Source organism: Culex quinquefasciatus, chromosome 2 (genome assembly GCF_015732765.1).
Source record: "Culex quinquefasciatus strain JHB chromosome 2, VPISU_Cqui_1.0_pri_paternal, whole genome shotgun sequence".
Lineage (NCBI taxonomy): Eukaryota > Metazoa > Arthropoda > Insecta > Diptera > Culicidae > Culex > Culex quinquefasciatus.
The window spans coordinates 28,869,868-28,895,400 of record NC_051862.1 but is presented as its reverse complement, the minus strand read 5'-3'; the positions used below and the strand labels follow the sequence as shown (position 1 = coordinate 28,895,400).

At 33.3% G+C, this 25,533-nt stretch overlaps 1 protein-coding gene across 7 annotated transcripts in view; it reads left to right on the top strand.

Annotated features, from left to right (window-relative positions):
- The window catches only part of LOC6054789 (atypical protein kinase C), a 352,606-nt gene that overhangs the window by 122,112 nt on the left and 204,961 nt on the right, over positions 1-25,533 (top strand). For 5 of the 7 annotated variants that reach the window (XR_005277316.1, XR_005277317.1, XM_038254607.1 and 2 more), the window contains exons 2-3: positions 3,165-3,738; positions 13,378-14,014. The exons of the other annotated variants lie outside the window; for them this stretch is intronic. Coding sequence is in view for 3 of the 5 variants with exons in the window: in XM_038254607.1 (XP_038110535.1) it covers positions 3,358-3,738; positions 13,378-14,014 (1,018 nt within the window). In the remaining 2 variants the exon portion in view is untranslated. The remainder of the gene's footprint in view (positions 1-3,164; positions 3,739-13,377; positions 14,015-25,533) is intronic. 7 annotated transcript variants of the gene reach the window in all.

The following is a 25,533-nucleotide window of genomic DNA, read 5'->3' as shown; positions in this document are numbered from 1 at the left end:
TTGCAAATCAAGTTTTAGTGACAATAAGTTAAATAAAAAATCACCAATTTTTTTTTACCGTTTTTCATTTTTTTTTTTCAGTGTAGTCCATACCCATACCTACAACTTTGCTGAAGACACCAAATCGATAAAAAATTCCTTCAAACGATACATATCATTGAATTTTGATACATCATTTTTGTATGGCCAGCTGCCAAATTTGTATGGAAAATTATATGGACATGATGCAAAATGGCTTCTTTGGGAATACCGAAAAAAAAAATTGAATGACCAAATTCTGAGAGAACTGCTCTCATTCTTTTGTAACAGAAAACATATTTATGTAATTATATTCATTAACGTAAATTTTCCATTTAATTTCAGGTCAGTTTTTACTTAAAAAAATATTCTTCACAATTTATGGGTATTTTGTATTTTTTTTTGGATTAGGCTGGTACAAATATTTTTAAAAGTTTTTGTCACCCCCTCCCCTCAAAATTGGCCCGAAAAATCAGGGGGCAAAAAAAATATTTTTACAATAAACTTCAAAATTTCAATGAAAATTCAAGTGCAACCAGCTGAAATCAAATTAAAATACATTCTCCTGCGTTTAAAATCATTTTTAGCATGTTTGGGTTTATTAAATAATCTTAAGATTTTTTGAAAATTTTCGATGCAAAATTTTTTTTTTCGATACAATTTTTGTTTTTGTCAGATCTTAGATTTTTTGAAAACTAATGATTGCAAAACAACTGAACTAGTTTAAAATGCATTTTAAAACACTTTTTTCATTTAAATGTGAAGACTATGGCTTGTTATTTAAATTTTTATATTTTTTTTATTTTTTTGCCCCCCCCCCCCCTCGGCCAGGGCCGAGGGACAAAAACTTTTTAAATATTTGCATCGGCCTTAACATAACTGATAATAATGCTTCAAATTGTCGTGCGTGTTTTGTTCTTTTTTTTTTAAATTAGGCTTAAATTTAAGTTCAAATCTCAATATAATTTTGGGAGCTGTGTATACAAAAATGATATGAAAATATTCAAAAATATGTGTTTTGGAAAAAAGAGTTTTATTCACAAAAAGTGAAATTTACAAAAAACCGTTTTTAAATTTCTTGATTTGTTTATGGGATCAAATAAGGCAAGTTTGAGCCACTGAGAAGGTTGCACTTATTTTCTTGGTTTTTTTTTTTAAATTTGTATTGTGATTTTTGAAAAACTTGGTCATTTCAAAACTGCCCATTTTAACATAAATGTCCCATTTTTCTAAAAAGTGCACTACTTTCAGGTTAAAGCTATTTGAAGATAAATTTTTGGTTGAAATTAAGTATTTTTTTTTGATTTTTTAGTTTGTAATTTGAAAAGGGCCAACATTTTATTTGTTTAGTCCTATTAAATGATGAGGCTTTATTTTGAAATTTTGGAATATTTTTATTTGAAAGATTGGGAGTTTCAAAATGATTTCATTTTTCAACATTAAAAATTGGACTCTGCCAAGACATAATAAAAAATTAAGACTAATTGGAAAACACCTTAAAAATTTCTTTTTGCAGAATTTTAAACAAATTAACATAAGAAAAGAAATTTTTTAAGTCTATAAATTAAAGTTTTGATATATTTTCCCAGCTTTTTAAAACCAATACAAGTTTACAGTTACGGACACTTTTTCAAAATCAAAAATATAGTAAATTTTGCCTAAAATTATCCTTCAAAAGACTATGGCAAAAAACGGTGACAAAAATGGCAGGTTCTTTTATTTTTATTTTCATTTCTGCATTTGTCAATATTTGTCATTTTGAATATTTGTGAAATATCACATATTTTCAAATTAAAAAATAATAATAATGGATAAATAATAAATTATTTTTTTTTTGATAGAGAAATAATAAAAAAGGGCTACAAAGAGTATTTTTTGTATTGTCCTCATCTCCTGCACTATAACTTTGCTCAAGACACCAAATCGATCAGAAAATCTGTTCTCAAGATACAGAATTTCGAATATTTACATAAAATTTTCTGTGTGGACAGCTTTTAAAAATAGTATGGAGGCTTGTAAGGAAGAATCAGTAGTGCAAAATGGCTTCGTTGATCATTGGAAAGTTCCCAAAAAGTTTCAGCAAAATAAAATTAAAAAAATCAATTTTGATGAGAATTACTTAATCGTCAAATGAAAAAATAAAATAAAAAAATAATTAATAAACATTTAATAACGATTTAATTTCATTGGAATCGTTATTTTCGGTATTTTGCGCAATTTTTTCTTGTTGAAACTAAATACAGTACAGACCCAATTTTCCGTAGGTCCTCAAAGCAACAACAATGTTTTTTTTTGTGGTATCCGAAGTAATATTTGTAAGAAAATTTGGAGACAAAAAAATTGTAGACTTCTTCAAAATGTTCTCATTTATTTATGTTTTTAGTATGTGATTCACATTCACAATCGTTAAAATAATTGGGGAAAGTAAATATATTTTTTTTCATTTTTTTTTATCAAAAAGTATTTATTTGCTAGAAACATTCAAAAAAATTGCACAAATACACAAAAAAATATTTCTGAATGTTACATCATTTCTGATGTAACACTTTTGCAAATCTTTAAACATTTAAATTTGAATGCAATTTGATGCATATTTGCAACAAATTATACGTAAAAACATGATTTTACGTGTGATTCAACCGTTTACATCGAATCTTAAGTTTACATCAACTGAGTTTACATGTGATTCATCTTTTTCCGTTTCGAGTAAATTCACATTTTTTTTCCTGTGTAGTATAATTTCATGTTCTGGTTTTTAAATTGCATTTTTTTTTAAATTAGTTGCATGTTTTTTACGTTTCCATTAAGTCACTCTTTTCTAGTTTTACTTTAAAATTTAATTGAATAATTTTGAGTAAACAAAACAGGTTTTTTTTAATTTGGAATGTATTTTGAAATTTTGTTTTGAATATTTCTTTCGAGTTATCCCAAATACAAAGAGCAAAATGTTTAAACTAATTTATTAGGAAATAATTTTCAATATGGAATGTACACAAACTTTTTTTTTTGGTTATTTTTCATAAAAAATATGAATATGAAAATGTTTAATTTTCAACCAAAAGATTCACAACCTCATCGGGAGCCAAGTCACTTTCTGCCATTGTCCCCCAAGTAAACCAACCACGCCCAATTTTGTCTCATTTCAGAGCTAGGTCATAAGATCTACAGTATCGTAAAGGCACTCTCGATAAGAGCAAAGTTTTTCCTCGGACCACGTTGAAAGAAACTTTGTCGAAGCAGAGAAAGTTAGAAGAAAAAACGATAGTGTCGCAAAGTTTAGCCCGTAAAAACTGTGCCATCGAAGAATTGCTCGTCTAGTACGTCGCAGCGTTCGCAGCAATGGCCTGGGGCTACTGGAGTGCCACGGCCGTGGACCGGGGTCGGTCTCCGCGGCGAAACACCCAGCAGCAGCAGCAACTCCCCTACCAAACCCAAAGTTACCAACAGCAGCAGCAGCAGCAGCAGTACAGTTTGGCCCAGTCCCAGCACCAGCAGTCGACGCAGTGTCTCAACAGTTGTCCCCAGCAGCAGGTGGTGGCGGTTCCCCCGCCGGAACCTTCGCCACCGCCACCTCCAATTCCGCAGCAGCAGCAGCAAATCTGCGACAGTCCGTGCCACAGTCCCTGTCACAGTCCGCAGTTTCTGGAGCAACTGCCGCCGGATCTGCCCTGCACTCCGGTGTGCACGTTCTCCCGTAGACAGTCACTTGATAGTCCACAGGTAGATGATCCTCCCCCCGACCACCACACCACACTAGCAACGCACACCATAATACCTCATTTTATTTTGACTGAAATGTTTACAAAAAGAATACTTTTTTTTTCTTTCATAGTTAGTAGTGAAAAGTGATCCCAGGAAGAGGAGCTGCTGGAGTGGTTCTTGAAAATCTTGAGGACATTTTGTGGAATCCGTTTCCAAAGAAAAAAAAATATGCTTTTTTGGTTTGAAACGAAGTTAGGAATAGAATCCTTCCTATTCTATGACAAATTTGAGTTCATTTGGACGAAATTCGCCCTATAATTCTCTAAGATTATGAAAAAGAAAAAAAAAACTTTAAAAAACTGTATATTTTTTGTGTTTATTAAAATTTTGTGTAATTATCATGTTTTAATACTCTATTTAAAAAAAACTTTAATTACTTTGCAAAAATTTCTGTAAAATAATATTATGCGAAACAGAAAACTTCAAATGAAAAATGATGGTCAAAGTTGGGACCAAGGTTTTATCATTTATTTTTTAAAGGTATTTTCATTTAGTAATATATTTTGGATACATGGACTAGAGTAGGCCACTCAATGTCGGCTTACTTTTGTTTGTTGCTCTACCGAGCATTTTTTTTAAAAAAAAAAGGTGTTAAAGCTCTTGTTTATTTTTATTTTAAACAACAAAATAAATATTTGCATACCATTTGTGTTGTTAACAATAAAGTTATCGAGGTTCGTTAACGATAGTTTTATCGTTATCGTTATTCCGTTACTTCTATCGGCGATAATTTTATCGACGATAATGGACGATTACTTATATTTAATGTATTTCTTCAATTGATTAAAACCAACCAAATTATGTTGAATTTTAAGGGGTTACATACAGTAGAAAATTACAAAATTTCATATTACAGAAAAATTATTAAATCCACTAAAAAGATGAATTTCAATCTCTCCTGAAAGTTTCATGAAGATATTCCAAAATTTAACTGAGTTAGAGACGATTTACGCTAAGACATATCCCTTGTGCATGACGAAGCCCGATATTGAAATTTTAAATTTTCAAAAAATACAAAAATCAAAAACTGGGGATTTTTTATATGAAAAACAGAAAAATATTTTTATCTTTTTTTTGGGCAAACTTTTTGAAAGGCGGCCTTTGTCATGCACACGGGACTTGTTTAACAAGTCTTCACCAAAATTTTGAGCCGATTTGGTCGAAGCAATGTTGAGATATCGTGGCACCCGTTTTTTTTAAACTGCTCACATCAAATAGCTATATCTCGGCAATGATCCAACTAAATGTCTTCAAATTTGTTGTGTTAATAGATGTAAATAAATATTTCAATGCCCTGAAATTAGATTTTGAAAAAAGTATAAGTGTGTGCTTAAGGGGAGATTAACTTTGCCACATAGGGTTATTTTTTTCACTGTTTGATTTTTTATAATTTTTGTATTTAAGATATCGAAAAACCCTTTCAATCAATTGTTGTACACATCATGGAGAGTGTTTGGTGAAAATATGAACATTTTTGGGGGTCATCCATAGAAACTGGGTGGTCGATAAACGACGTACTTTTGGTATTTTGATATTAACTCGTATCCAATCCGTTCAAATATAGGCAATATGGGTATCAAACTTCATGATTTTGAATGGCCCATTCAGACAAGATAATTTGAGGTCAATTTTTGGACCATGGCCACTCCGGAACCGTTTCTGGGTACCCCCGGGGAACCTATGAAGTGGCCAATATCATATCAAAGCAAAACCCATCAATATGGGTATCAAAATTCTTCCTTTTGTCAATACATCTCAAAAATGGTCTTCCAAAATATTTTTCTGGCCACTGGCCACTCCGGAACCGGTTCCGGATTTCCCCCCGGGGAAATCTTCGAAGTGGCCAATATCATATCAGAGCAAAGCCCATCAATATGGGTATCAAAATTCTTCATTTTGTCAATACATCTCAAAAATGGTCTTCCAAAATATTTTTCTGGCCACTGGCCACTCCGGTTCCGGTTCCGGTTCCGGATTTCCCCCCAGGGAAATCTTCGAAGTGGCCAATATCATATCAGAGCAAAGCCCATCAATATGGGTATCAAAATAATTCATTTTGTCAATACATCTCAAAAAACGGTCTTCCAAAATATTTTTCTGGCCACTGGACACTTCGGAACCGGTTCCGGATTTCCCCCCAGGGAAATATTCGAAGTGGCCAATATCATATCAGAGCAAAGCCCATCAATATGGTTATCAAAATTCTTCATTTTGTCAATACATCTCAAAAATGGTCTTCCAAAATATTTTTCTGGCCATTGGCCACTCCGGAACAGGTTCCGGATTTCCCCCCAGGGAAATCTTCGAAGTGGCCAATATCATATCAGAGCAAAGCCCATCAATATGGGTATCAAAATTCTTCATTTTGTCAATAAATCTCAAAAATGGTCTTCCAAAATATTTTTCTGGCCATTGGCCACTCCGGAACCGGTTCCGGATTTCCCCCCTGGTAAATCTTCGGAGTGGCCAATATCATATCAGAGCAAAGCCCATCAATATGGGTATCAAAATTCTTAATTTTGTCAAAACATCTCAAAAATGGTCTTCCAAAATATTTTTCTGACCACTGCACACTCCGGAACCGGTTCCGGATTTCTCCCCAGGGAAATCTTCGGAGTGGCCAATATCATATCAGAGCAAAGCCCATCAATATGGGTATCAAAATTTTTCATTTTGTCAATACATCTCAAAAATGATCTTCCAAAATATTTTTCTGGCCACTGGACACTCCGGAACCGGTTCCGGATTTCCCCCCAGGGAAATCTTCGAAGTGGCCAATATAATAATAGAGCAAAGCCCATCAATATGGGTATCAAATTACTTCATTTTGTCAATACATCTCAAAAATGGTCTTCCAAAATATTTTTCTGGCCATTGGCTACTCCGGAACCGGTTCCGGATTTCTCTTCAGGGAAATCTTCGAAGTGGCCAATATCATATCAAAGCAAAGCCAATCAATAAAGGTATTAAAATTCTTCATTTTTTCAGAACATTTCAAATATGGTCTTCCAAAATATTTTTCTGGTCACTGGTCACTCGGGAACAGGTTCCGGATTTCCCCCCAGGAAAATCTTCGAAGTGGCCAATATCATATCAGAGCTATGCCCATCAATATGGGTATCAAAATTGGATATTTTGGAAGACCATTTTTGAGATGTTTTGACAAAATGAAGAATACCCATATTGATGGACTTTGCTCTGATATGATATTGGCCACTTCGAAGATTTCCCTGGGGAGGAATCTGGAACCGGTTCCGTAGTAGCCAATGGCCAGAAAAATATTTTGGAAGACCATTTTTGAGATGTTTTGACAAAATTAAGAATTTTGATACCCATATTGATGGGCTTTGCTCTGATATGATATTGGCCACTCCGAAGATTTACCAGGGGGGAAATCCGGAACCGGTTCCGGAGTGGCCAATGGCCAGAAAAATATTTTGGAAGACCATTTTTGAGATTTATTGACAAAATGAAGAATTTTGATACCCATATTGATGGGCTTTGCTCTGATACAGGATGACCACTAAAATTCCATTTTCAAATTCCCGACTTTTTCCCGACTTTTTTCCGACTTTTTTCCAGACTTTTCAAACAAAAAACTTTCTATAAGAAAAAATCAATATTAACCACCAAAAAAAATCACTATGAATTTAAAAAAAATGCAAATGTAGGCATTTTTTGTAAATACAGAAACTAAACAACAAATAAAGAAAACTTCAAAAATGTAATTTCATTATTATGATTCAGAGTAGAAACACAAACAATTAGTCTATGAAAAAATAATCGAAAGTTCAAAAATACTTATAACTTCCATGGTATTTTCTGAATTGACAAACGTAAAGTTTTTGATATTTTTGTTTAAGACTGTTTAAAACATAATTGTTGTTATTATTCATTCAAAGGATTTAAAAAAAAAGTTTCGGAATTCATAAAAGAAAATGTTTTTGCCAAGTTCCCTTTTTAATTTTGTAATTTTTGATATTGAATTTTTTAATCAATGTTAATTTATCTAGTGGTCAGTATTTAACTGTTCTTTTTTTCAATGAAAATTCAGCTTTATATGATTTTATGTTTTCCCACTTATTTACAGCAAAATGTTTGAAAAGACAGTTTTTTTTTAAATTGCAATAACTCAAAATTTCTTGGATTATTTTTATTTGCAATTTCAATATTTTCTTTATGTTTTCAAAACGTAAAAAGATTTTTCAATTTTGGATTTTATTCGATATTTAAGTTTTCCGCAAACTGAAAATCAAGCTTTATCTATAGTAGATAATTTACCCATACTCACAAAAAAAAGTTCAAGGGCAACATTTGGAAAAAATAACATACTTAATGAATTTAGTTAAACAATTACAAATATTTACCAAAAAAAAAAAACCATTGCCAAACTCAATTTCGAATCCTGTTTCAAATATTCAATTGTGTGACAAAATGAAATAGAATCGTAATTTTATTTTTATATTAGTTTTTCATTAAATTTACCTCTGGTTTTATGAACAAAAAATAATAGCGATCATTTGATTCATAAAAAATATTATGAAAATCAGTGTCAAAGACTTCAATATTCATAAAGATTTTGAAGGTCTTAAACAGCTTTTCCATACTCAAATATATTGAAATAGTGAAAAGATCGAGGAAAAGATCCTTAAATTTAAAGTAAGTAACTAAAGCAGAAATGAGTGAATTCAATTTGAAAATTGTACAAAATACTACAAAATTATTCATGAGTTAAAAAATAATTTTCATAATTCATAATTATGCTTAGAATTCCCGACTTTTCCCGACTTTTTGACAAAAAATCATAAATTCCCGACTTTTTCCCGATTTTTGGCGGATATTGGCGAATTCCCGACTTTTTCCCGACATTCCCGATTTCCCGACTTGAGTGGCCACCCTGCTGATATGATATTGGCCACTTCGAAGATTTCCCTGGGGGGAAATCCGGAACCTGTTCCGGAGTGGCCAATGGCCAGAAAAATATTTTGGAAGACCATTTTTGAGATGTATTGACAAAATGAAGAATTTTGATAACCATATTGATGGGCTTTGCTCTGATATGATATTGGCCACTTCGAATATTTCCCTGGGGGGAAATCCGGAACCGGTTCCGAAGTGTCCAGTGGCCAGAAAAATATTTTGGAAGACCGTTTTTTGAGATGTATTGACAAAATGAATTATTTTGATACCCATATTGATGGGCTTTGCTCTATTATTATATTGGCCACTTCGAAGATTTCCCTGGGGGGAAATCCGGAACCGGTTCCGGAGTGGCCAGTGGCCAGAAAAATATTTTGGAAGACCATTTTTGAGATGTATTGACAAAATTAAGAATTTTGATACCCATATTGATGGGCTTTGCTCTGATATGATATTGGCCACTCCGAAGATTTACCAGGGGGGAAATCCGGAACCGGTTCCGGAGTGGCCAGTGGCCAGAAAAATATTTTGGAAGACCATTTTTGAGATGTTTTGACAAAATGAAGAATTTTGATACCCATATTTATGGGCTTTGCTCTGATATGATATTGGCCACTTCGAAGATTTCCCTGGGGGGAAATCCGGAACCGGTTCCGGAGTGGCCAGTGGCCAGAAAAATATTTTGGAAGACCATTTTTGAGATGTTTTGACAAAATGAAGAATTTTGATACCCATATTGATGGGCTTTGCTCTGATATGATATTGGCCACTTCGAAGATTTACCCGGGGGGAAATCCGGAACCGGTTCCGGAGTGGCCAATGGCCAGAAAAATATTTTGGAAGACCATTTTTGAGATGTTTTGACAAAATTAAGAATTTTGATACCCATATTGATGGGCTTTGCTCTGATATGATATTGGCCACTCCGAAGATTTACCAGGGGGGAAATCCGGAACCGGTTCCGGAGTGGCCAGTGGCCAGAAAAATATTTTGGAAGACCATTTTTGAGATGTATTGACAAAATGAAGAATTTTGATACCCATATTGATGGGTTTTGCTCTGATATGATATTGGCCACTCCGAAGATTTCCCCGGGGAGAAATCCGGAACCGGTTCCGGTGTCTAGTGGCCATGAAAATATTTGGAAGACCATTTTTGAGATGTATTGACAAAATGAAGAATTTTGATACCCATATTGATGGGCTTTGCTCTGATATGATATTGGCCACTTCGAAGATTTCCCCGGGGGGAAATCCGGAACCGGTTCCGGATTGTCCAGTGGCCAGAAAAATATTTTGGAAGACCATTTTTGAGATGTATTGACAAAATGAAGAATTTTGATACCCATATTGATGGGCATAGCTCTGAAATGATATTGGCCACTCCGAAGATTTACCCGGGGGGAAATCCGGAACCGGTTCCGGAGTGGCCAGTGGCCAGAAAAATATTTTGGAAGACCATTTTTGAGATGTATTGACAAAATGAAGAATTTTGATACCCATATTGATGGGCTTTGCTCTGATATGATATTGGCCACTTCGAAGATTTCCCCGGGGGGAAATCCGGAACCGGTTCCGGATTGTCCAGTGGCCAGAAATATATTTTGGAAGACCATTTTTGAGATGTATTGACAAAATGAAGGATTTTGATACCCATATTGATGGGTTTTGCTTTGATATGATATTAGCCACTTCATAGGTTCCCCGGGGGTACCCAGAAACGGTTCCGGAGTGGCCATGGTCCAAAAGTTGACCTCAAATTATCTTGTCTGAATGGGCCATTCAAAATCATGAAGTTTGATACCCATATTGCCTATATTTGAACGGATTGGATACGAGTTAATATCAAAATACCAAAAGTACGTCGTTTATCGACCACCCAGTTTCTATGGATGACCCCCAAAAATGTTCATATTTTTACCAAACACTCTCCATGATGTGTACAACAATTGATTGAAAGGGTTTTACGATATCTTAAATACAAAAATTATAAAAAATCAAACAGTGAAAAAATAAACCCTATGTGGCAAAGTTAATCTCCCCTTAAATCCACCTCCGACATTTTTGCCGATTTACATGTAATTCATGTAATTTTTTGATAATATGGTAAGTTTCAAAGTATAAATTCTAAAAAAATCACGAAATGCCGCATTTTTTTAAAATACTCAATTTTTTATAGTTTGCAATACTGGTATCAAATGATTCAAAATTTTGCATGCATTTTCACTGCTTCAGAGTTTTTTGAATAAAATACTCAAATTTTTACCAAATACAATATTTTCTAGAAAATACTCAAATTTTTATTATTCGCAATATGGGTATCAATCGTTTTGGAATATTGCATGCATTTTCACTGTTTTAGATTTTTTTCATCTGAAATGCTCAAATTTTCTCAAAATACCGTATTTTCCCGAAAATACTCACATTTTTATAATTCGCAATATGGGTATCAAACGAAACGATATTTTGCATGCATTTCCGCTGTTTTAGAGTGTTTTGAATGAAATACTCAAATTTTCACAAAATACCGTGTTTTCTCAAAAAATACTCAGATTTTTTTTATAAATTGCAACATGTGTTTTCACTGTTTTAGAGTTTTTTTTAATGAAATGCTAAAAATTTTACCAAATACCGTATTTTCTCAAAAATACTCAAATTTTTATATTTCTCAGTATGGGTATCAAACGAAGCGAAATTTTGCATGCATTTTAACTGTTTTAGAGTTTTTTGAATAAAATACTAAAATTTTCACAAAACACCTATTTTCTCGAAAACACTAAATTTTTAAAATGCGCAATACGGATAACAAACGATTCGAAATTTTGTATGTATTTAAACTGTTCTAGAGTTTGTTTTGAATAAAAACGCAGGTTTGATACCCATATTGCGTATTATGAAAATTTGAGTATTTGCGAGAAAATACGGTATTTTGTGAAAATTTGAGTATTTCATTAGAAAAATTCTAAAACAGTAAAAATGCATGCAAAATTTCGCTTCGTTTGGTACCCATATTGCGAAATATAAAAATTTGAGCATTTTCGAGAATACGGTATTTGGCAAAAAAATGAATATTTCATAAAAAAAAAAACTCTAAAATAGTGAAAATGCATGATCAATTTTGAAATTGAAATTTATCCATATTGCGCATTATAAAATTTTTAGTATTTTCGAGAAGAAAAAGGTATTTTCTGAAAAAATTTGATATTTCATTCAGAACACTCTTAAACAGCGAAAATTTTAGTACTTTCAAAAAATACGGTATTTTGTGTTTTTTTTCAAGTATTTATACTTTGTGACTTACTATAATATCAAAAAAATATTTACTAAGAGGAATCTTTAAAATTCAACATAATTTGGATGGTTTTAGTCATTTTTAGAAATATAGTATTTACAAGTTAACGTCCGTTATCGTCGATAAAATAATCGCCGATAGAAGTATCGGAATAACGATAACGATAAGCATTATCTTTATCGTTAAACGATAATATTATTGACGATAATTTTATCGATTAACAACAGTTTAAATTCCATGCTTTTAAATTAAAAATCTGGAAATTTTGTTTTTGTCTTAGAAAAAAACAATGCGTTGAACAAATAGAGTCGAAAGGATAAATTTCCGATACGAGTGTTGAAAGTAAAACTTTAATTAGAATTTTTAATTTAGAAATGTAAACTTTTTATTGATGAAATGTAAATGTTTGAATTTGCATCATTTTATGTGTAATTTCACATGTTCCACTTAAACAGAAGTAAAATCACGTGAAATAAACAATAACATTTCAAACATTCCAAAATGAAACATTATTTTTACTGTGTAAGTATTTTGAAATTAGAATTGCAAAAAAAATCCTTTATTTCAGCAGATTTTCACAACACTGGAAAAATAGTTTGATATTGGAAGGATTGATGACTTTATATTACCGCTTTCTTGATGTTATTTTATTTTAGTTAATTTGCAATAAAAAATAAAATAAAAATAGGAGTATGTTTTTTTTAAATGGAAGGGGTCCAAAAACCCAAAAAAAAATATTGGACTTAATAAACTCAGGATGTTTTCTTTTAAACGGGGTTTGACACAAAATCTTTCAACATTCATTGGCAGTTGTGTCAAGTAGGTTTCCCGTACTTATAAGCTAAATATTTCTGGGTGTTATATTACATAAAATTTTATAAAATAATGCAATTTTTTTTATACCCAGGCCGGATAAAACGTTATTTTAGTATGCAAACAATATTTTAGATCTGTTTTCAGTATGATTTTTTAAGCAACTTCTGAACTTTGCTTTAACAGAATTGGTCTTGTAATTTCTTTAAAATTACATGTACAAATATTTCAATCGATTTGTGTAAAGCATCATATGTACGACACTGAATCGAGAATACTTATACCTTAAGACGACCAATTTAAATCAAAATGTCGATTTCTGAGAAAGAAAAAAAAAAAAAACATTTAGAAAACGTTGATTCCAAATAATGTTCATAAGATTTTCATAAATAATTCACTTTAAAACCCGCAACCACCAGCTCCAACTTCCTCAAGATCTCCGTCCTTCACCCACCCAATTTATCCCTGGACTATAACAATGGCTTTTTAACCCCAATTTTTCACGATTTCTGCTTGTTTGCTGCTGCTGCTGTTCAACTCTTACTAACTCTCTCAATCGATCGAAACCTGAAGGCCAACCAGCTGTCGGACATCATCTGCCGGGCGGTGCAGCCGTCGATCCAGTCCGCCGGAAACACCCTGACGCGCGGTACCTCGCTGCGGGACACCGGCGATTACGCCGTGCCGCACCCACATCCGCACACGCACCACTACATGACCACGACCACGTCTTCGGTGGATACGCCGCGGACGCTGAGCCGGGTCGGATCGTGCCCGGGCTCGACCGGTGGTTCCGGGTCGGGCCACGGGTCCGGCTCGGGGTCCAGTCCGGGTGGGGGTGGTGGAGGAGGCATGGGCGGAGGTGGCCCCGGAAGCATCGGCACCGGAATGGGCAGCATGGGCGGCAGTATGCTCGGGATGGTCATCGGGATGGGGGTCGGGGGGCTGGGCGGTGGCCCCGCCAGCATGATGGGCAGCATGGGGATGGTGAGCATGGGAGGAGGCATGGGAGGGAGGGACAGTGTGATGGGGGGCGGTGGGATTTGTGGGGCGAGTTTGCACGGCGGCAGTCAGGCGGGAGGGTTGGAGTACGTGGAGTGTTCGCACTACGACCGGATGCCGTTGCCGATTCCGGTGCAGATTCCGATGGTGCCGCCGATGATGCAGCAGATGCACTCGGAGGACGAGATCGAACCGGCGTATGCGACAGGTAAGTTGAAGGAGAAGGGTTATTCGGGTTTTGTGCTGAAATGTCTTGATTTACTTTATTTTGCAAAAATCCTTATCCATTAACAGGATTCAAAGATATGATCTTTGAAAAAAAATGGATTTCGGCATATCCAAGCATATCAATCGAATTCAAAGTACCATGCTTCTCCATCGAAATGAATTTCCAGTACATACAATGTTTTGATCTGTAAGTTTATACAGTCATGCCTCGGTCAGCTATCCATTGCGATTATAATAACATGCAAATTTTCACAAAAATATGTTTTTTTTCCTGTCTTTAGAAAATGCAATGACTCTCAAAAAATACTCATACTATTGTTATTGCAATATGGGTTTCGAATGATCGGGATTTTTTCATTTATTCCGAAAGTTATAACACAATTTTCTGAAAATATTCAAAACTTTCACAAAGTTACGTATTTTCGAAAAAGTACTAAAATTTTAGTTTATTTTGTAACTCTGACTTTTAATAAATTCCGGTAGTAATAAAATGTGTTTGTGGAATACTCAGAACTATTTTCGAAAATACGTAGTTTTGTGAATATTTATTATATTATTTCTATCGAAATGCATGAAAATAAAGTCCGAATAATTTGAAACCCGGGTCTCGGTTTTTCCTGTTTTTTAGCTGTCTGTCCAAGTTGCACAAATACCGAAAAAAAAATGATGAAGTACAAACCAGATATCACCTCTTCGTTAGTTTTGGGATGCACCGAGAAAAGTTTGCACTTTGATTTCTTGTTACAACAGTCGGTTTGATTTTTTTTTTAAGGAAAACGTAAAGTTTTGTGAAATCTTACTGAGTTCAGGCATTTTTTTACAATTCGTTCTAAAACTCGCTCGAATTTGTGCCAAAGTTTATACAGTCATGCCTCGGTCAGCTATCCATTGCGATTATAATAACATGCAAATTTTCACAAAAATATGTTTTTTTTCCTGTCTTTAGAAAATGCAATGACTCTCAAAAAATACTCATACTATTGTTATTGCAATATGGGTTTCGAATGATCGGGATTTTTCATTTATTCCGAAAGTTATAACACAATTTTCTGAAAATATTCAAAACTTTCACAAAGTTACGTATTTTCGAAAAAGTACTAAAATTTTAGTTTATTTTGTAACTCTGACTTTTAATAAATTCCGGTAGTAATAAAATGTGTTTGTGGAATACTCAGAACTATTTTCGAAAATACGTAGTTTTGTGAATATTTATTATATTATTTCTATCGAATACATGAAAAAAAGTTCGAATAATTTGAAACCCATATCGTAAAAAATGAAAATTTTAGTACTTTTTCAGAAATAGGTAGTTTTGTGAAAATTTTGAGCTTTTTTTACAAAATTTTAGTTATAACTTTCCAAATATTTGAAAAAAAAAAAAAAACAGATCACTCAACAACCAAATTGTTAAAAACACTGACATTTTGAATACAGTCCAGATTTGATTATCCGAAGTTTCCATTATCCGAAGTTTCAATTATCCGAAGGAAAGGACGAATCACGAACAAAACAAAAATCGTTTTTTCTTTTTCTTGATTTGAACATTAAATTCGAGTTCTGCGACTCCATTTTAGTCGAATTTGATTAGTTAATTGCCTATTAGATTATAAAATGCATTTTTTCAATATTTCTACTCTGCCATATTGGCCGCCACCTTTGATCACTTTAGCGTAGTTTAAGGGTTAAACTTAAACACGACAATCAAAAATTAGACAACAAAAATTTTTTTTTAGTGATTCGATTATCCGAAGCGAAATTTTTCCGAGGCCTTCGGATAATCGGGTCTGGACTGTATTTGTTTCGAAAATACGTGGCTTTGTGAAAATTGTAAGTATTTAAAAAAAATTGTGTTATAACTTCCGAAATGAATGAAAAAATCCCGATCATTTTATACCTTTATTGCGACAAAAAAAAAATAAGTACATTTTCAAAAATACGTAGTTTTGTGAAAGTTTTAAGCATTTAAAAAAAAAATTATAATTTTTAAAATGTTTGAAAAAATCCTGATCATTTGATACTCATCTGGTAATGAACTCAAATGTTGAGTATTTTTCAGAAAACGCGTGGTTTTGTGATAATTTTGAGTGTTTTCAAAAATTTGTATTTTAACTTTGAACTCATATTGTAAAAAACTTAATTTTTTAGTACTTTTTCTAAAATACGTAGCTTTGAGAAAGTTTTGCGCATTTCACAAAAAATATTGTAATTTTCGAAATGTGTGACAAAAATCCCGATCATTTGATACCCATATTGTAAAAAAAACGATTTTTTTAGTACTTTTTGGAAAAAAACATAGATTTGTTAAATATTTGAGGATTTGAAATTTCAAAATGTATGAAACATCCCGTTCATTTTATACCCATATTGCAAAAAAAAAATATTGAGTAAAATTAAGCTTCTTTCAATGGAAAACTGTCCAAAGAATCCGAAAATTCATTCCGTTTTTTGATTCAAACTCATTGTCATTGAGTTAAATATGAAACTTTGGGGAATATTGAAATGATCATATAAATCAAAATTTCCCGGGCAGACGGGAACAAATATAAAAAAAAAGTTATTCCCAAGTTATTTCCGTCTGCTCGGGATAAGAGTTGAAAAATAAATTTGTTATTGTTCTGATATTGGTTGAAAACCAAAACAACTTTGGAATAATATTTTTTGTTATGGAAGAATACCTCCAACTGTTATTGGGATGATCGGATTAGTTGTTAAAATAAAAAAAAAATATTAATGATTTGTTCGAAGAATGACTAAAAGTGTTATTAGCCTGTTATGACAATCACAATCCAATAACAAAAAAAATCATGATGAAGAATAACAAATCCTGTTATAATTAACATAAATTGTTATTGGCCTGGTAATTTCAAAAATCAAAACATGTTTTTGCCACGTTTGTTCCATCTGCTCGGGTTTCGTAATATACTTTTTTAAATTTGATTAAAACTTTTCTTGAAGTTCTTTAAATATTTCTCAAATAGGGTAATTATGATTTCATAAAGTTTCGCACGTAATCTGTTTTCTTCATTTTGCAAAAAAAGTAAAAAAATCTCAAACCTTATAAAGTCACATTTCAAAGTCACGGTAATTGCATCACAAAAATTTGAATTGTTTCGATCATAATGCGTTTCACAGCCGTTTTGAAAAAAAAAAAAAAAAATCTACTAGAATCCACTCCATAACACTGAATTTTTCCTCTTTTTCCCCCAACCCAAAAATTACCATCACACCTGAAGCTATTCATTAAACCTTTCTTCCTCCTAACTTGTTTACACCACACTTTCAACACCAGTTTCCATTTTATTTTTTTTTCTTTCCATCAGTTTTATCTAGCCATAACACGACCGCTATTTTTTTCGCCATCCTTCACGGAATTCCATTTTTAGAACAAGTAAACGTCATTCCCACTCATCACTTGCACCGGCAAAATACACCTCTTTGGGACAACACAACTTCAACCGGGAACAGGACACCACCGCCACCGACAGGGTACATTTTTCATGGAGTATTTTTTCTCGGTTTTTCCTGTTTTTTAGCTGTCTGTCCAAGTTGCACAAATACCGAAAAAAAAATGATGAAGTACAAACCAGATATCACCTCTTCGTTAGTTTTGGGATGCACCGAGAAAAGTTTGCACTTTGATTTCTAGTTAATTCTCTTTACAATAGTCGGTTTGAATATTTTTCAAGAAATACGTAATGTTTTGTGAAATCTTACTGAGTTCAGGCATTTTTTTACAATTCGTTCTAAAACTCGCTCGAATTTGTGCCAAAATTTGTTTCAGTGTAACTTCGATGAAATGTGGTGTGGTTCGTTTCGGCACCAGAAATGACACCTTTCTTGGTCCCAAAAGAAATTCCCTGAAAACAAGAATAGAGCGAGAAAACCGAACAACCGAGAAAAATAAAACTCTTTCCGTTCTTTTGGCGATTTTTTCCCAGTCAGTGGTCCCAGTTGTTTATTTGGGATAAGGCGAAATAAAACAAAATTTATGCTTTCGCCAGTTCGAAGGTGAAAGGCGGTTCATTTTTCGCGGGGATTTTTCCTTCGTTTTCGCCTTATCGTTACGAGGGGCTTTTTTGTTGTTGCTCAAACTCCGAAAAAAAAGAATGGGGCTTCATTCTAGAGAGGAAAATTGGATGAACACATTTGGCTTTAGAGCCCCGGTATCGTGGCCTGGAATTCGGGATTTTGCACACCTTCCTGGGAAAAGCCCCCACACTGACAGGAACAGTTTGTATGGCTTTTCACTGGAGATTTGCACGTGTGCACGGGTGAATGGTGAACAGGTTCGTGGATGATTTTTTGGTTTCTGGAATTTTTCTGAACCTAGAACTGAGATAAATTTTATTATTTGTAGACAAAATTCTAATTGCAATAAATTTCTGTGATTTGAAAAAAAATAAAAATACATGGCTTAGAAAAACAAAATTTGGATTAATTTTGGACTACCTCAAAAAGCTTTTAGCAATCGAAAAAGACATTTGGGTCATTCCCAAATGTTGAACTGGGTACACTTTTGGACTCGACCTTCACCGATTTGGATCAAACTTGGAAGGAACGTTCATCTAACGACAGTAAACAGAAATCCCAAGTTTGGTGCTGGTTGAATCATCCCTCTATTTTTGACACCGCCATCTTTTTTATACGATTTTTTTTTTATTTTTTTAAATCATAACTATGCAACTATTAGAGCAAAAGACTTTCTAGAGGTTGCATTTTATAGAAAATTGTTTAAGGAATTCATATAATTTGACGTTTTATGTATAAAAAATCAGTTTTGACCAATTCCTTATATTTTGATTTTGTTTATCAATCAAATTGTATTCACCGGACAATTTTACATAATAATCAATGTAAAACGAGCAATTCCAGCTCAAATCAGGATTTTTTTCTGGTACTTTTGTACCTGACCCTCTCCGATTTCAATGAAACTTTGTAGACATGTTATCCTATGCCTATATAAGTCATTTTTGTGTACATGGAGCCAATAGTACTCGAGAATAACATTTGAGAAGGGCGTAAGGTATTTAAATATTTAAGTATTTTGCAATTTAAAAATTACTGTATCTCGAAGCCGTTGCATCGTATCAAAAAGTGGTCAAAGACAAACTTGTAGGAAATTGGACGGGCTTTCTGATAAAAATACACTGAAACAAAAATACACGCCACTTTTATGTCATTTTTCAATTTTTAAGCTTAAAAGTTAAATTTGAAGGTGATGTCACGATTTTTTTTCGCTTAAAATTTTTGAGGAAATACCCTAAGATGTTACCAAAAGACTGACGAAAAATGCAGGATGGTATGTCTCTCCTAAAAAAATACAGAAATCATTCACTAAGACTAATTTTTTGAAAAGTGGTCTAAGCGTCAAAATAAAAAAAAAAAAACGGTAGTGGGAATCGATTTCCCAGATAATTTTACATAAAAGTCTCCATATTGACCATTGTCCTATGTCCAATCCTTGGGAAGATACAGCGGTTTAAAAATAAAAATGTTGAAAAAACGGGATTTTTGGTGGTTTTTGGCATTTTCTATATGACAGACTTGGTTTTTCAGTCTCGTAAATATTTTTACCGGAAAGCTCGTCCAATTTCCCATAAGTTTGCCTCCCGTTTTTTCAACATTTTTAGTTTTAAAACCGCTGTATCTTCCCAAGGATTGGACATAGGACAATGGTCAATATGGAAACTTTTATGTAAAATTGTCTGGAGAATCGATTCTCACTACCGGTTTTTAAAAATTTTGACGTTTAGACCACTTTTGAAAAAAACAGTTTTAGTGAATGATTTTTGTATTTTTTTAGGAGAGACATACTATCCTGAATTTTTCGTCAGTCTTTTAGTAACATTTTAGGCTATTTCCTCAAAAAATTTGAACGAAAAAAAATCGTGACATCACCTTCAAATTTAAGTTTTAGACTTTAAAAAACAAAAAATCTCATAGATGTGGCGTGTATTTTTGTTTCAGTGTATTTTTTTTAGAAAGCCCGTCCAATTTCCTACAAGTTTGTCTTTGACAACTTTTTGATACGACGCAACATATTCGAGATACAGTAATTTTTAAATTACAAACTACAAAAATAATTGTCAAATGTTATTTTCGAGTGCTATTGGCTCCATATACACAAAAATGGCTTATATAGGCCCAGGATAACATGTCTACAAAGTTTCATTGAAATCGGAGAGGGTCGGGTACAAAAGTATCAGAAAAATTCCTGATTTGAACTGGAATTGCTCAAACTCAAACTAAAATAAACTATTGGCGAGATACAGCGATTTTACTGAAAAAAGTTGATTTTGCGCAGCATTCTGTCCTATGAATTGAAATCCGAAATTGTCTTAAAAACAAAAACCGAACTATGCGGGACGCATCCCTCATTGTTGAAAAGTACACCATGTACTTCCGAGTGCTGTGCAAAATCAAACTTTTTTTTCCAGTAAAATCGCTGTATCTCGCCAATAGTTCATTTTAGTTTGAGGTCTACAATGATTATTATGTAAAATTGTCCAGGGAACACGATTGTGATAAAATAAATAAAATAAAAATATAAGGAATGGGTCAAAACAGATTTTTTTTACTTGAAACGTCAAAATATAATATTAGGGGGGCATTTAAGGGTTAAAATTTTATTTTTATCGAATTCCTTGGACAATTTATCATAAAATACAACCTCTAGAAAGTCGTTTGCTCAAATAGTTGCGCAAGTTATGATTTAAAAAAAAGTTTTGTAGAAAATCGTCAAAAAAGAGGGTGGTGCCAAAAATAGAGGGATGGTACAATCAGCATTAAACTTGGGATTTCTGTTTATTATCGATAGATGAACGTTCCCTCCAAGTTTGGTCTAAATCGGTGAAGGTCGAGTCCAAAAGTGTACCCAGTTGACCTGGAATGACCCATTTTTATTGAGGCATTTTTCAATTCTTTACAAAATTAAATTGTGATGAGTTGGAAATTTTGTGTCAAAGGGAATTTCACTTAAAATCTTGGAAAAAAAAAACTATAACGATATTTTAAAATGTATTTTTCATTTTTTCTCTTTTAATATCGAACAAATGATACAAACAACGATTAGGTAACATTTCCTCCGATCGAACTTTGGTCTTATTTAAAATCACTTCCAAATCTTTTCAAGCCATTTTCAATTAACCAAATTGGCTCCATAGTGCCCGTTTGACCCGTAACAAAATTGCCTTCCCAATCCTGGCTAGTTGCTCTCTTGGCGTTAATTCCACAGCACATGTTCGATCCAATTTCCATCCTCCAACATCATGTGCAACCAGCACAAGTGTTGTGTAACACTCAGTTTTCCTCCCAACTACTAGGTACAAATTTGACCAGACTAGTAGTTGCCAGCAATGAAAACACAACAACATGGGTGTGGGTGTGTGCAAGTGTTGGTGATGGCCAAACATGACCGGGTTTTTTTTTGTTGCGGAACTGCCTCTCGTCCGGAATTTTCCCAAAAACCTGGACGAGGACGGGGACGACCTCCGGTACGCGCAACAGTGGCCAATTTCATTCCAGATCAAACAAATTTTCATATCTCATGTTCCGGAAGACCTCTTTTGGGGAGCTCGTCACACACACTTATTCACGAATACACACATAACTGACACGGCAATGGTTGTAACCTGCTGCTTCAAAAAAATAGAAAAAAAAACTTTAAGGGGTGAGTCACTCCTGCAGTGAGTGGGTGGTACAGACTTTCTGAAAGCTTTCGGTCGTTATTCCAATCTACCCCCTCCTCCCTCCCACTCGAATTTCCCTTTTCTGGAGCCAAAAAAAAAAAAGCGAAAACATTTTTATCAGTTTATTTTGCAGCAGAAAAAAAAAGAAATATCAAGCGAAGAAGACTTGAAGCCAGGACGAAGGGTCTCGTATGTGCCTAAATGAATTGGCCATTACTGGGTAGGAATTTTCCCCTGCCACTCCTCCTCAACCGCTCGTGTGTGCATACATGAATGTCGAGATGACTAAGTGCGGTGCCTGTAGGTGTGCTGGGATGTCAGCAGATTTTTTTTGGCAACTTCAGCTTTGAAGCGTCCCCTTTTTCCCCGGATTTCATCATCGGAAGAGACAGCAGATTGTGGGTTGATTCTTCTACCTTTTTTTTTTTGGTGGAAAATTCCTGGAACAAACTGGAGCAAGCCAATTTTGAACGATTCTGGTGTACGAGGAAGTGTTTTGGGAGGGAAAGTGATGCTGAAAAATTTGCACTATTAAGGTGACGACCTCTCTTGCGCTGGATGAAGTATATGTTGCAGGTGGTAACAAAAGGAAATAGCTGATAGCTGGACCGAAACTTGGTAATGTGAGAGGATATTGGTAATTTGGAGTTTTTGAGGTGATCTTATGATTATTTTATAAATAGTTGATTAAGAATTTGTTTGAAATTTCATTTCATCATTTGCTGAATCAAACTTTGAAGACTAAAAATATGAATGTCACAATTTGGAAATTTTCTCAAAACTTGTCAATTACGGGTCCAAATTTACATTCATATAAAAAAAATGTAATTATGTCTTTGGCATCCAGAAAAGTTTTTCAATTTCCCATTTTTTAGATTGAGTAATAGAATCCAGTTACGGTTTACTTGCACATATTTTTTTTAAGGCTGGAATTTGGCATTTTTTTTACTTGTCTACCTTTACAGCAGAAAAATGTTCAAATTTTGTAGGTGTAATTTTTGAAGGGTGTGTATTACTTCTTTTATGATGTAATTTAACCCCAATTTAGTCTGTGGTAAAATTACACATTTTCAGAGGTAAAATTACACATTTTTTCTGACTTAAAAGATGTACCCCTTTCCAAATGTTACCATAATTTTTTTTACGGTGTTCACTTAATTTATCACTTTGTAATTCATAAGATATCGAACAATGCTTGTTATTTAAGTTGGCAAAAACAATAAAAAATTTCTCATTCCATGGAAGTTTATTCAAACATATAGTATTTCATGTGTTGAAAACATTTTATGCATTGAAGAAGAAACTCCAAACTACTAATAAAATTGAAGTTCAATCAACTGAAAACAATCTAAATTGAATTCTTCTGCGTTGATAACCAACATGTTTGGGCTCGTTTGAAAATATTTAGCGGTTTTATGAAATTCTGATGTACAGTTCGCATTAACTTTTTTCCCTAAAAGAAAAAGTCATCAATACTTAGAAATGTTGTAAACTAATTATTGAACAACTTGACAGGTGTATTTGAAAAAAAAAAACTTTTTCATTCAAAAGTTTGAGCCATGCCTCGTAATTTAAATTTTTATTCTAATTTTTATACACTTTTATTTTTTTATCGATTTGATGTTGAAAAGTTGTAAATATCGAATTTCCATAGCTGAAAATAAAACATGTATGAAAAATTTCATTTTGGAAATGTTTCAGATGAGCAATTCTCTACCAAAATCGGAAATGGAATTTATTTGTATTTTTTGATTTGGCTCACAAACTTTGTGGGCTGTAACTTTTGAGTGAATTTTCTGATCAATTTGGTGTTTTCGGCGAAGTTGTAGGTATGTTGATGACTTTTGAGAAAAAATACGTACACGGAAAAAAATTGCAGATTTTTTTATGCACTTTTTTTTCACTAAAACTCAATTTTCCAAAATACTTATTTTTTTATTTTCGAGATTTTTTGATATGTTTCAGGAGACAAAAATCCGCTACTTTTGATTTTTGATTTTTAAATCAAAACTAACATTTTAAATGGGCCAAACATTGAATATTACGCCCATTTAAAATGCTAGTTTGAAAATCGAACCATTATTTGCTGAGATATGGTCATTAGAAAATGGTGGGTTGTTTTGGTGAGATTAAGAAAACTTCAATTTTCGTGTTTCTTTTTCTTAAAGCGGCTCTATCTCAGCAACCCGAGGTCCAATCTTCAATGTCTCTTAGACAATTTTATAGCAAATTTTCTGAACTTTTAAAAAAAAAATAGAAGTGTTGAGAGGCCACTATTTTGAAAAATCGAAAAACTGCAAATATTTCGCTAAAATCAAACTTTCGGTGGCTATATCTTGAAAACGGAGCCCTTTATCAAAAAATCTGTAAAGTACTTTCCGATTGCAAATTTAATTTTGCATTAAAAATTAATGTCATACTTGTTTTTGTATGAAACTTCGATTTTTTCCATAAATCACTATTTTTTTCAAAAATTCATAACTCGGCGGCAGATTTTTTGACCATGTTTCTCTATGGCTCAAAAGTTGCGGATTTTTGTCCCCTAAAACATATCAAAAAATCTCGAAAATCAAAAAATACGTATTTTGGGAAATTGAGTTTTAGTAAAAAAAAGTTGATAAAAAAATCTGCAAATTTTTTTTTACGTGTACCTATTTTTTTCTCAAAAGTTCTCAACAATACCTACAACTTTGCCGAAGACACCAATTGATCAGAAAATTCACTCAAAAGTTACAGCTGTTTGAATATTTACATACCATTATTGTATGGACAGCAGCCAAAATTGTATAGAGACTTGTATGGGTGAACCAATGACGCAAAATAGCTTATTTGGTCATAGGGAAGGCCCCCATAAAGTTTAAGTCAAATAAAAAAATACAAAAAATAAAAATGGTCGAAATCGGCCGATTTCGTAGAGAGTTGCTCAGATGACAAAAAATATATATTATTTTTTGAGTTGGCCAAAACGAATTCGAAAGTGTTGCCAATTTTTCGATAAAATCATAATTTTTGTGTAATATAGTGCAAAAACTTCAATGATTTTTTTTTAAATTTTAAAAATAAATTTTCAATCAAAGGTAAACTGTGATGTCGTGCTCCGTTTTTAAGTAAGGTTGTGCCAATATCTTTCAAAGTTGGTGTCACCCCTCCAAAACGACCCAAAAAAAATCAATTAAATTTTAAATGCAATCATCTAAAAACAATTTTAAATGCTTGACTAGACAGCAAAAAAGTATTAATCCAACTGCGTGTGAAAGGCCTAGCTCATACATGCATTTATCCTTCCCATTATTCATCGGTCTGATAGCCAAGTGGGCTAAGGCGTCAGTCCTTACTGTTGGTGCTGGGTTTGAATCCCGTCGGATGCAACTTTTTTTGTGTTTACAAAAATTGTACATGCAGTGTGTAATATTAAGTGTCTTTATTGGCGATGGTGATGTGCATGCTTTTGCATGCGATTTTATTATCGCTGCTGTGTAAGCTGGGCCATCTCAGAGAATTAGTTTTTTTTTTGAAAAGATCAGAAACATTTTCAAATCATCTCGAGAAATTGTTATATTTGCCATTTTTATTAGGTAAAACTCTTCATATGAAAAATAATGATTTTTGGTTTTTATTTTATTTTTAAGATGCTTTGAATTGATTTGATTTCTTTTTTTTAACTTAAATTATTTCAAGCAGGTCATTCAAAGAATCATTTTCGAGTTTTCAATAACATTTCTTTTTCGTCTCTTTCATTCCAGGTACGTTGGCAACTTTCCATTAGGGACTGCACGGAACAAAATCCGGTTTGCGGAATCGCAAACTTTGC